We start from the raw sequence: 13,532 nt of genomic DNA on the forward strand, positions 1-13,532 counted from the left end.
AACAACTTGAATTACTGAACTGGGGAAAATGTTACATTTTAAAACTGTCGGTTGCTTGTGGGTTTTTTACAATTTTTTTCTTATTAGTTTGATAACGAAATTCCTCATTTACTTCTGAATATCCCTCAATCAGAGAGTAGTTAGTAGCACTAACTAGTTCACGTATGCAAACACTGTAGCCATTATAACTCATGCTGAAAACCAGCATGCCAAATAACTCAGCAATTACTTCTCAGAAGGATTGACAATTTTCCCCATGAAAAGTGTGGTGCTGGTTGCTTTGTCAGAAATCAATATAATGAAGGGCCTGTTGAATTTGATGGTGACAGAAGGACGGAAAACTCTGTTAAGGATTATGGCTGTGGCTCCTGCAGCCTCAGTTCCAGCCTCATCAACTTCCAGCAGGGCCTTGTGAATTGCCTGCAGGGAAAAGGAGCAAACACTGTGGTTTATGCATGGGACAGCAAGCAGGGGGTGAAGATACATGCTCTTCTTATGGAATATTTAGGAAAAGAAAGGAGCGATAAAATCCAGTGGACCAAACTTTCTTGTATGGTAAATCTCCAACAGCCTGCAACAGGAGTGTTTTCCATGTGAGGACTGAATGGGGAGTGCCAAAAAGAAAAATGGACACACTATAGAGGCAGCCTCACCAGTGCTGAGTAGAGGGCGATAATAATAGCCCATGCACTAGCTGATTTATTTTCTGAGATGGTTTGGACTTCCACTAGCAACACTTCTCAGTTATTCCAAGGTTAATGGAAGACTGCTATGTAAATGCTCATACAGGGGCAGTATTTGCCATCTTTGCCAAATTAAATTGTAGCTTAAACTGACATGGTGAAATTCTGCTACTGCAAACTGGAAGTTTCCTGGGAACTTTGAGAATATTAAAAAATTAGGTACTAATCAACACAAATATCAAAATACGCTCCTCATTTATAATTTACTTGACACAATCACATCTAAACAATCATATTCCAGTGCCAAGAAATCATTTAAAATCTTGTCTAGCTTTTCCATGTACTTAATATCCAGCCTTTTAATAGCAATATTAAAACAATACAAAGGTGGGACAGCAGACCCTCTCTTTAGAAAAACACAATTACTAAGCAAGTCCCTACGTATCTTTGTGAGTTTTACTTGTAATTTCAGTAGGACAAGGAGGGAAAGCAAGTCTTTAAAAACCCCAGATATAATTGATCAGAGCAACGATCCACTGCCCCATCACCAGCTCTGTCTGTTCACTTACTTGTGAAACCTGAAGATCACGGCTGCCACTAATTCCAGACAGATCAGCATTACTAGAGAATACTTCAGTAATGCCCATTTCCTCAAACAGATTTTTAACGTCGTAAGACCCACTAATAGAAATCTTTGGTAACTGCAGATTTATTCTCCTGTTGAACAAAGAAAATGAAACAGCAGTGAAGCATTGCAGCCTTGTTTCAGCCAGCAGGCTGGATAGTGTGCAATTCAGTGACACTTGAAAGCATTCTTTCGATTGCTGATTTGCTTGATGGTAGCATTTGTATTCTCTGAGCAATTTTGGCATCCAGAGAGATGTGCCATCTCCTTGTACCTACATTCTCTCTTTGATTTTGGAAAAAGAAACAAATTTCTTCATTGCCACTCTTTCACCCCAGTGCCACATACACAGCTAGCAGAGTTTTGTGGATAGAGGGCTACAGAGGGTAAGCAGACCAACTGTGGGAAGGCTAAAAGAAGGGAAAAGGAGAAAATCTAAGACACTGTAAAGCAAATGAATGATGTTAGCACCATGAAAGAAGAGGTATGGTAGCCAAAAGGTAGCCAAGCAAGTCTTGAGGCAGGTGTTACACTGCTGTGTCCCCTTCTGTCAGGTCAGAGAGCCTGCAGTTGCTTATCAGTTATGCTCTGCTCTGACTTGTCTTGGGAATCGCTTAAAACCCCGCTTTATGAAATCAGGTCATTATATCCAGGACGAGGTGATCTGAAATTAATGTTTTCTCTTAAAAATAATGATGTGTCCTCAAATATAGTAATCCATCTACCTAGAGTTACCTGGTCGCAAGTTTGTTATCCCATTTACAAACAGTTTCCTTGGAGAGAGCATCTTCCACTTGCTTCATCTTTCCATCATCAGGCAGAATGAGCAATGCTCGTGCAGTGCCCTGGTAAGGCAGCTCTACCACCTCGCAAGAGAGATCCTGGTCGTAGTAACTGTCATAGTCGCTGTCACTCTGCATCATGTTGACTCTAACAGATGCATTTGTATTCACAAAAAAATCATCCTCATATGTACGCAAAGGATCAAAAGACTTCTCCCAGGCAGCTAATGGGGGAAAAGAGAAGATGTTGCATTCAAACCTGTGAAGATCATAAAAAATGGCTGATATAAATCAGACCAACTTAAATGTTAGGAGGCTGGAGGACCGTTTATGGGAGAAGAGGATCACTAAATCACTTCAACCTCCTGCATAACACACAATAAAGCATTTTAGCTGTGCAGTAAGTTCAGCATAGTGTAAGTAAGTCCTGTCTTGCTGAAAAACAACTAAAGGTTGATGAGGACTAACTAAGAGAGTCCTGCTTCTGTTGTAGCCATATGTTCCCAACACTCATGCCTTTTGTCTCATTGAAATTCAATCACTTGAACATTCAGCCACAGGACCTTGTTATGCCTTTCCTGTTAGGCCGTACCCGATGCAAGCTGACTGCACTCAGCCTGGTGAACAATTCATCAGCAGAATAAAGGATCCTAACATTCAAGCAGGGCTCCAGAAGCACAGGCCCTCAAAATGCTATGTCCCAAGTTTTCATGCAGTGTACCTAGTAGATCTACCGTAATACTGGGGACCCTGGAAGAGCAAGGATGTCAGTCCACTAAGTTTGACTGGAAGTTTGACTTGACAGTCAGCGTAGAGATCTTGGAAACATCTTTAGTCATTATGACCTCAGACCAGCGAAGCTGCGTGTAGTGGGTCCCTGTCTATGAGGCAGTTCACTAGAGTGGGACTTCTCTGTCCACAGCTTTCAGGCAAACTGGGCCAAAATCAAGCAATCAATATTTTTCAACAATCAGATAACCTGCTTTTGACCAGATCTAATCTTGACTTTGAAGGTCCTGCACAGTTTAGCTCTTTCCTAAATAGTCACTCTGCTAATAAATCATCAAGAGTTCCCTACAATTTTTGTTTCGCATCAAAATCATGTATTTGAATATTATGTTAAATATCTTACCTTTAAAGTAAATGTAGTTGACAAGAACCAATACAGTACTTGGATCGAGACGAGCAATTAATTCAGGAATTTTTCCCTTGGTTTTCTCCTCTACATATTTATTGATTTGCTTCTTAGATTCTTCTGGTTTATGGAAATTGCTAGAAAAAAATTCTGCATCATAAAATTGTTTGGTATTTTGTAAAAATGTCTCCTGTGGTTCATACCCAAGAGCTGTAAAAAGGGCATTCCCTATATTTAATGTGATGTTAACATCACTACAGTTCAGTACTGCTAAAACTTTATGAAAGCTTTCATGTATATCATGGATGCGAGTCTCAGTCAGATCGTCAAAGCCCAGTCCTTCAAAAATCTGAGACAGAGTGGTTGACTTAGCACCAACAGCCAGCATGGCAAAGGCAGTGGAGATGCTCACGGGAGAAAAGAAAACATTTTTATCATCTTCTTTTAATATAGCCTGCTTGTAAAATCTAAATACAAAATCTGCATAGTTAGAGCCTCGCTTGTCACAGTTATGTGTTAATAAATTTTCTGTTCCATCGTGCAGATTAGTATTATTGACTTCATGGCAACTGTCTTCATGGTGGCAATAGGTTACGGCACAAAGAACAGCAAGGAGTAAACACAGGCACAGGAGATACTTCATCTTCTTTTCAAATTATTCTGTCACAAAATAAACAGTCATTAGATGAGCAGATGGTAATGATGAGCTTGGTAGTAAGAAATAATGAATAGTTTGTTAGCATAAATATTATATAGTGCAACTGTAAAGATCTAATATATATAGGATATTTAAAGTGCCCATGGACACAATGTCAAATGTCATTAATAAGTTCAACCAAATTATAAATTAAAATGTCAGGCATAATAAACCATAATATTCCATTGTAACTGCCCTGAAAAGGCAATTCTCTTCTTCATTGGCAATGAAAGTATAGAGCCAAAGTCCTTAATAATCTCTATTAACAATGACATGATCTTCCCTGGGTCATTGTCTCCTATAGGGTACATCTAAACAAACAAGTTACCATGAGGTAAGACAGGGTGTGGGTTTCAAAGACATCAAATACTCCACAGTACCTGCCCAAATGCAGTTTAGTAAATGTGAGGCAGCTCACTTCTCACTGGAAGTGGGATAAATTCCCTCACTTTCATCAGGGCAGCAGCACACGGACGGATGGCTATCATGGACTATCCGGTGCTTGTTAAATTCACACCCCTGTTTACTTCATGGCTACTTACTCACATGGCCAGTCATTGGCACAGCTGATAAGTGATGGATGAAAGTCATCTACATAAACTTCAAGGCAAAATTCAAGGCAAAAGCCTGGGGCATCCTGTGCCATGGCAGCAGGGCACTCAGAAGTGGGCATAAAGACATGTGGGAAGCAGTAGGTTTGCACCAGATAATGAGGTGTACGTTTGGAAAAAAGGGACCCTTCTTTGGCGGGGCTGCAACAAGTGTTCATAACTTGTGAAATGGTGGTTTGCCCCTCACCATGGGTTAATCTGCATGGAATGTGTGGCTCCCTCTAGAGACACAGGAAGGACCTGGGTCCAAGAGGAAAAGAGGAGCACAGATCCCATTTGGAAATCAAAGGACACTCAGATTAATCCCCTTGGAGATGACAAGTTTCTTCATTATGTTTGTTCTCCTAATGCTGACATGATATACTTCACATGAGCCTCCTGCCCTCCATAAGAGCTGCAACAAGTCTCTAGTTTACTTAATTCAGTTCCCTGCTATTCTGGGGAGGCATCTCATAAACCCTGTTCAGGAACATAACAAGCTATCTGTGAAAATAAGCTTTTGCCCTCACAGCTTCTACATGAAAAAATTTCTAGAACTCTTCTATTGTTATGGCTCCTCTTCTTCTGGTTTCCAGCCAACACAGCCTGTTTGTATCCTTCTCTTCCAGGAATGTATTTTCCCATGTCCTGCCAAGGTAAAGTTCTCTTGGTCCTGTATTCTTTCCCAGATGTGAAAGATAACTGTATCTGATATCTAAACAAGATTTAGATAGAGTTTCTGAGGGCAGCACAAGTTCCAGGATTCTTGGTGATTAACTAGTTGCTTTATTTTTTTATTGGTATGGTGGTCTTTCTTGTTTTTATAGCAAACATATACACTAGCTGTGTGTTCTCATATTTGCTAGGAGCTAAGTATGCTGAGTATGTCTGAGAGCAGACAGTGACCACTGCAGTGACCTGCAGTAAACAGTGGTAACGCTAAATTTTAATTTCCTTAAACCAAAAGATGGAGTATGGCCCTAGATGGGAATATGATTCAACTATTTGCATCTGTTTTAAGCAGAACTATCCCTCTTCCTCCCAGTCAAAAAAACCCCTTATGTACTGCAGACAAATGAAGCAATCATGTAGTAGAGAGGGTGTTTAAAAAGTACTTGCTATTTAACATTTCATAGACTGTTTTTCTCTAGTTATTTGAGCAATTGCACATTTAAGTCAAAAAGAGGATAATTTTTGTCTGTCCATGACCACTTCCTGTGTCCAAACAGAGCTTAGCCTAAATTTCGATGAATTTCTGAAGCAAAGAGTATGTTTTTTCTTCAGCAGGCTTATATTAGGCATGGCTCTGTTTTTAACTTCTACTATAACAGATCAGTTAAAAAACTTCTCTTAGTATAACAGCTCTCTACAGAAATGTTAAAGAAGTACTTCTACCAGAAGCTGGAAAACACTGAATATTGTCCTCAAGTTTTCCCCACATATTTTTCCCTTTAGAGATGTTTGTCATATTAATTTCAACATTTTGAAATTAGAAAAATTTCAGCCACAAATATTTTTTGTTACCATTTCACAGCTGAAGAAACTGGAAAGGCTTTATTAAATCTGGGCTGTATTTTTTATATGCAAATTGGAAATTCAGAAAATAATTCTCTGCCAAACCACAGATTAGTTTGTCTATGGGAATAAAAGGTGTAATTAAATTTAAATTGCAGCCTTCCACCCACCCCCTACACTCACCCCAGTCCTAATTAGGGAGCCTGGCCTTAGCAATTCAATGGTTGTTTTATACATTAAGTCACCAGAAGAGTTTATAAATTGGACCCGGTTGTTCAGTCGCTAGTGGGATTATGCTAATTTCCGGTCACTGTGAAGGCTGTTTCCAACCTAAAAGGTGATTTCATCAGTATTCTGCTTTAAAAACTACTTAATGAGTCCCCATGACTTCAAAGGTTACTTTATTCTAATTTCAGGCTAAGCATATTCCCCCAGAACAGCAGGTCCCACTGGTCCCTTGCATGTTTGCTTGATTAATATTTCATGGCAACATCCGCACACAACCAAGTCACAAGCAGACGAATTAAATTAACCTAACCTGAAAATTCTACCAATCACAGAAAGCATCATTTGCAAGTCGCTAAGAAAAATGCACGTGCAGTACTTACAAAACCAGAAGCCCTGCTGCATTCAGCTGACCGTGCTGTTCTCCACAGTTACTTATACTGCTACATCATCTTCTGCTTAATTTCCACTGTTAAATATTAAACAGATCTGATAAAAATTAGAGCCAACCAAAAAAAAGGAGGAAACAGAGCAAATATTGATGAAATGGGGTTTCCGAGGATTGTCTCCGCAATTCAGCTAGTGGAGCTAATACTCTTCAGCCATTTGAATGGTAGCTGTGACTTTCTGTCTGTTGCCTCTGACCATGCGGAGGAGCTTAGCGCAAATATTGTGTAATTGGGACCCTACTGGAAACCAGAAGTTGTGCCTGGAACCACTGGAAACAGATGCTAACTCTTGGTGCCAGAAGTCAGACTTTCTGTGCTGTGCTGAAGCACACACGGAGCTGACAGTCACACGTCACAGCAGCTCGGCACTCTTCCGAAGTCTGACCAGAGCCGAGTCTTCCTCTTGATCCTCACCCTGAATATGGACTCTGAACTGATTGCCTGTACCTTCTCAATCTGACTGTAATTGCATGCCATCGAGAGGATATGTGATAGACGTTTCCCTGATGGGTTTCCTACTCTGACTGATGTGGTCCCTTCATATATCTCAGTTCTCCGTGCATCCGAGTTACTGTCTCGGGCAGGTGGTGGGAATACAAGTAGCAAGGTGTTTTCTCTACTCCCACACATGCACATACTGCATGTGCGCACCCACTTTTCCTTCTCCTTGTCCCTCTTGCAAATTTAAATTGTTGGAATGAAAAAAACCGAATGCTTGTTTCTATTAACTTTTTCCAATAGGAATAAAATGCTAGTGGATCAAGCTGACTGAATTTTTCCACTTAACAACAAAGCCCATGATTGAGCGGTGACATGAAATACGTTTCCCCATTTGTGATGACTCTTTTTCCTTTGTACTTGTTTACTCACATGCGTGATTTTATCATTACAAACAGAGATAAACATGGAGACAGAACACAGATAAACCTTGTCTTGACACTCCCCTTCTTTGTTTTCCTCTTTGTTTCTTTTTCCCCTTTCCTTTTTACATGCTCCTTCTAATTCTGGCTGTAAAAGTTCATAAACATAGAAATTATTTTACTCATCAAAGCCTAGGTGAATGACAGGTCATGGTGGTCAAGGACGAACTGTATTACAAAATGGTTATAAGCCTCTTGTTTTCTTTTTCATTTGTGAGGCCTTGTAATTACTGTTTTGTTTTTAATAATGTGGAGCTACACTTTAACAAGGCATTTCCCTGGCATTTCATTATAGCAGCAGCAATAAGGTGCTACACCAGCTTTAAACTAAAACGATGAACAGATGCACGCATGCCAGGTGTACCACGTGCTGCCACGAGCCATTCACAGTCCCACCTCTCTACTGACTACAATTTCAACTCTAAAACTATGTCATGAAACCACATTAACCAGATTCATACTGATCATTCATCTAGTGAACTAGATCTTGCTTCTCTCCTACTTATTTTTAATAGGAATAAAAGTCCAGAATACTGAAATAACCAAACAGATGTGGTTTATTCCTTCTGATAATTAAAACCATGACAAAGTCTACATTACCCAAGTCTATGTTACTGCTGTGTACTTCATGTAGGTCAGTACCTATACCACATCCCAACTCACATTTTGACTTCTTTGGAAGAAATAAACCCATATAATATTTGCATTTACCAACATCTTGCAAACAGCTTCCTGCCAGTTTGTTTTGTTTTGAACAAATCATTCCAAAGCAGGTTTAAAGAGATCTTAATTAACCAATGGCTGGTATATTTGATGACAACAGAACCATTCAACTTGTCCAGTGTTTTTGTTATGCTTCTACACCTTAGGTCAGGAAATTACTGTTTTCGTGTCAATTTAGCAACAATAATAGCTGTTCTGGGATTACGGCTCACAGACACATAGGTTAAAAATATCAAAAAATCTTTATCCCTATAGATCTATTATATCACAAATAACACAAAGATTTGTAAGTGTAAAGTACATAGACCACAAGTATATTGACATAGCAGCAATATGAAGGAAACGGAGTCTAGAATTAGGAAGGAAATGGACATTGCCTTCCCCTCCTTTCCTCCATGATAGTTTCAAGTTATTTAATAGTCTTTGGGAAGGATCAGGAAAATCAGGGAAATCAGTCAGAGTGCAGGGAAAATTGTTAAGATTGAAGATGTATGCATGTCTGGTGAACTATGGTTCTTCTAGTCTGGATGAGGTATATAATGAAGAAAAAAAGGCCCAATCTGCAACAGTGGTCTTGCCATGCTTTCAATACTTCTTGGAGAATCTCCTCCACTGTCCTGCCAGGAAGGTAAAAGTCATTAGTTTAGAAAGGGAATGTGAAATGGGGATGAAATACAGTCTGTATATAGTGATGAGAACATTCACGAGGAGGGGGAAGTTCTGCTCACAGAACTTTTTTTCATTTGAATTGGCATCACTGATAGTATAATGAACTAAGTAGAGAGCAGGGGCTAGAATTTAAAAAAAAATATACTATACCAATAGTATAGTACTGCAGAAGTGTGCAGGTTGGCAGATATGACACAGGACCTATAGCAGAATTGAGCCCTCCTGGAAAAGGGGCAGGAGAGTAGGCAGGTTGCTCTAACATTAGAAACCTTTATTTAGATGCCAGAATCTTTCAAACGAAGGCCTGTTTTTCATTATTTTTGCATGTAACAGCTTCACCACGGAGTTTCTTTTCAGACTTGAGTGTTTCTGTAATCCTAATATTAGTAACAGAATAGCTTTCTGAGATGTTCATATCAGAATGATTTCCAACAGATGTCTTGTGAAAGAATAGTATGCATTCCGTTTCCTTTTCCTTCTAACCCCCAAAATAGTTGACAAAATAACCATGTTGTAATCTTATTGACTATAAAGATCTCCAAGATTATTTTCCATTGCCCAAATACTGTTCAGGATACTGGAATGACTTCAGGATGGCATGGACTGCCTGATGAGAAAACCACTGGGTTGAAAATTCAGGATAGATTGCTAGCTCTGTTAGGCAGCTCAGCTTTGACCTTGGGAACATCACTAACACTGTCTGATGGGCTTCAGTTTTCTCATCTGTAAGATAAAAATGACACATCTAACTTCCTCACTGAGATAAGATTACATAAAAATAAAAACTTACTTTCAATGGCCTTGAGCATCGTTTCAGTTCTTTATTGTATTTAATGAAGACAGGATCATTTTTTATCAGTTTGATATCATGGCATGTCCCTCGGTAACAGTGATACATAATTTGAAAATCTGTGGTCTGCAGGATGCAGCTTTATACAGCTTCAGAATGAAATTGGAAATGTTCCTCAGTTGTGAACTTCCATAAAAAGCCCTCTGGACTTTCCAGAAAGTGTCTTCTTTCCTGGTGTGCTTAGTACTTGCATCTAAGAACTGCTAGCTACCTGGTACATTACAGCATGGGGAGGGGTGATTAAGCACACATAAATTGCAAGTGTTAATAATCTGCATGCACCACATGACACTGCCCAAACCAACCCTTTTACCAGATTTTTTTTCTTTCATGACTAGGAAATGCAAATTATCTGTTGCCAGTACCTACAACACAAGAATCTTGTACAGGAAAATAGAGAAGGATAAGATCATTGTGCTCACTAAAAAGTTCTTTTTCACCTTCCAGTTTGACCCAAGCACCATCCTAGCAGGGATCATTTCACCTGAACCTCTTCATCTGCTGCCAGTCCAGTGTTGTGCCTTTAAAATCACACTATTTACCTATGAATCCCTCTCTGACTGTTTAAACAGAGAAAGGAAGGGTGATCATCCTCAGTGGATAGCTATAAGCAGACAGGAAGCTAAGTTTATTCAAAGTGAACCTGTGACTGAGCTGGGAAGGGAAGCAGAAACTCCCAAGTCCCAGCCCAATGCTGTGTAACTACTGGCCCATCCTTCTTTCCTAATAATGTTCTTGCGTTAAAGAAAGAAAGAAATTAATCAATTAATTATGGGTTTCCAACAGCAATATAGTACTTAAAATTGTAATAAATGTGTGTCTATACCACATGAAAATATAGTTAACAAGAACCATCCCAATGAGTAATTCAAGACTTAAGCAACTAACATTATTTTGAAAGCCTTCATTAAAAAGTTCTTCTTCACCTTCCCATTTGGTCCACTGACCCTGCTATCTGAGACCATCTCATCTGAATTGTTTCCTTTACCTCCTCTGTACTCCTGAGTGATACCGAATCAAATGCCTACCTTTAATCACACAGCTGACCAGGTAAGGCTGATCAAAGTGGATTGAAGTAAACAGTAATGACATTATTCTGTGACTCAGAAGCTCAGCTGCCCCAGCACACAATATGGATTTTGGCTAATGCTCAAAGAAAGGACCTAGAAAGTGGTCTTGCAAGCCACAGAGGCAATTTACATTGTTTATTACTCCTTGTCAGTCTCTCTACTCATACAGAACAGCTCTGTTGAAAATGAGGGTACAAACACAGGAGTCCACCAGGGAACAAATGCAGAAGGGAGGCAGGTTTCAATTTTATTTTAATGGATATAGTGTAAATTAAGCTTTATTCTGGCCACTGCTTTTAACTATGTTGGGAGAAGGTTTAGGCCAGCACTGCACAGCTTTTAAAAATCCTACTCTAGATCAATACCCAAGACAAGTAAAAAAAGCCATTTTTCCTTCTAATTAGCCATTACACAAGCATCTCAAATTTGTTAGTTTTAACAGAAAACTGTTGGAATTGTGACTATTTCAGTACAGATCAAAACTTCCCTACCCCAAACTAGTCAATACCCTGTCTAGTGTCGGCTCCTACATATTGATATCTGCTCTGACATTCTTTTCCTGCCTTTCTTCACATCACCCACAGTCACTTGCAGACCACTTTCATCTCCTTGGCACACCATGCCTCTACTCCCTGCTCCCTCCATCAGCTTGGAGAGCAGTGGCCAATAGAGCCTGTTGAAGAATCATGGAGGAAGACATTCCCAAAGGAGTCACAGCAAGATCCTTCATCAAAAGTCAACCTTTGGGGACGAGGGAAAGCCCAGACTGATTTTCAAAGAATAACCAGGTGTCTTCTTCCATAGAGCAGCAGAGCATTATGGCACTCCTAGGGCTGGGGTCAGCAAGAATGGGGCTGAGCCGTAGAGAGCAAAGAGGTTAATCAGGTCACAAGAACTTCTAGGTGACGATGTCCTGCTCTCAGGTTCATTGATCAGCCAGTGAGAGTATTTTTTTTTCCTTGATGATGCAACATTTTTAAATTAATACCTTCGGTAGAACTTAGGTGGGTGGGGATTATGAAAACCAGTTTGAACTGGTCTCCAGCCTTTGTGAATGCTCCAGCTCTCATACTAATGATGATTGAATTAATCTCTTAACAAACACGTTTGTTTTTCTAATTCGCCTCCACACTCATAATTACTGTAACTCCAAACCCAACACCCAAATATTACAGAACAGATGACACTTAGCATCCCCTGCTCTCCGGAGATCTCTGAACTATTGAGATCCCTCCTGAAGTAATTTGTGAAGCACAGTGACTAGGATGTCCTCACCAGAAACAGAGTCCTGCAAGCCAGGATTAAGCCTAAGAGGATTCACTGTCTCCAAAGGAGGCATTTTTTTACCAGCACGTTCTAAACATATTTCCCTTCATAGTTTACTGTAAAACCAGTTATTTCTACTATTGCTCCATGGGCACTCAGTGCACAGCCAAAGCTAAGAAGTCCATAAATCCTTTGAGCTGGGGGTGTCTACTTCATCTTTCATGGTAGTAGGCTTATAACTGAGCTACAACTTCAGCAGTGTATTACTTACAAACTACTTCACAAATGTTCACTTCAACTTTTTTCTGCATCTAAGAAACTTTCCTAGACTGTGCAAGAACCCAGATTCTTCCTGTAGCCCTTATTGTCCCCCTTAAAAATCCTTTCCAGAAAAATTTCTTGGAAGCTGTCTGAGGGAACAATTTCCATGTAAGAAAGCAGAGTCAGAGAAATCAGAACATTTTCAGGAATGCATTGACTTTGTCAACATTTTCAAACAGAAATTATGAAAATGTTCCACACTAACGTAAAACTTTTATAAGATGCTGTCAAGTGATAAACTTTTCTACCATTTACCAATAAAATAGAAGAAAATTTCAAAACCATTTTCAGGAAAACTGTTGAGATTTTAAATTTTTGTCACAGCTTTGGAAAATTCAACATCTTGAAATTTCTCTTGGGAGAAAAATGTCATTTATTGGATGTGAAGATAATACCAAAATGGGACTATCACATTATCTAAAAGCTATTGTAGAAAAAAACTGACTGGAAGGAAAGTAATTGTTTACAATAGTTTAAATCAAGCACTTATTTATTGAAGTCAGGATGGAAAGAATTTGTGCATCAATTGTAGGGGACCTGTACAATGAGGAAGTTGTTATTTTGCCACTCATCGTTTTATTCTCATTTGCCTTTTTTCATGGACTAAAATAGTTTTGTCATATACTGTAAGGTCATAGATATAGAGGAAAAATAGTTCAGACCTGGTATACTGAGAGCTAATTCACATTAAAAAAAAAAAAAAACCAACAGGAAAGTTTGGTATGAATCTGATGGGACAAACAGGCTAGTAATGAGATATTCCCATTAAATATATATATATATATATATTTGATAGATAAATAAAAGAACAAAACCCAGAAACATTAAATAAGAGATATGGTATATCTGGTTAGAGTCTTTGTGAAGGTACACTGGTAAATATCAAGGCATTATTGTGACTGTAAAAAGTATGATCAGTGACTGTAAAAAGACCAAAACTGCAAATAAGCATAAAAATGTAAATTCACTTCAATCATTCAAAGAAGTGATAAAAAGACCCTTGTAAACTACC

General features: G+C 39.1%; 1 protein-coding gene across 1 annotated transcript; it reads right to left on the minus strand.

Moving 5' to 3' along the window:
• Nucleotides 1–225: 225 nt before the first annotated feature.
• Nucleotides 226–3,868, minus strand: LOC142409776 (serine protease inhibitor A3M-like). Its single transcript, XM_075501538.1, has 4 exons — nucleotides 3,223–3,868; nucleotides 2,044–2,314; nucleotides 1,253–1,400; nucleotides 226–420 (listed from the first exon to the last, which is right to left on the minus strand). Exons 1-4 carry the CDS (start codon nucleotides 3,866–3,868, stop codon nucleotides 226–228), a joined length of 1,260 nt encoding a protein of 419 aa, XP_075357653.1.
• Nucleotides 3,869–13,532: the final 9,664 nt, after the last annotated feature.

Source organism: Mycteria americana, chromosome 5 (assembly GCF_035582795.1).
Source record: "Mycteria americana isolate JAX WOST 10 ecotype Jacksonville Zoo and Gardens chromosome 5, USCA_MyAme_1.0, whole genome shotgun sequence".
NCBI classification, from domain to species: Eukaryota; Metazoa; Chordata; class Aves; order Ciconiiformes; family Ciconiidae; genus Mycteria; species Mycteria americana.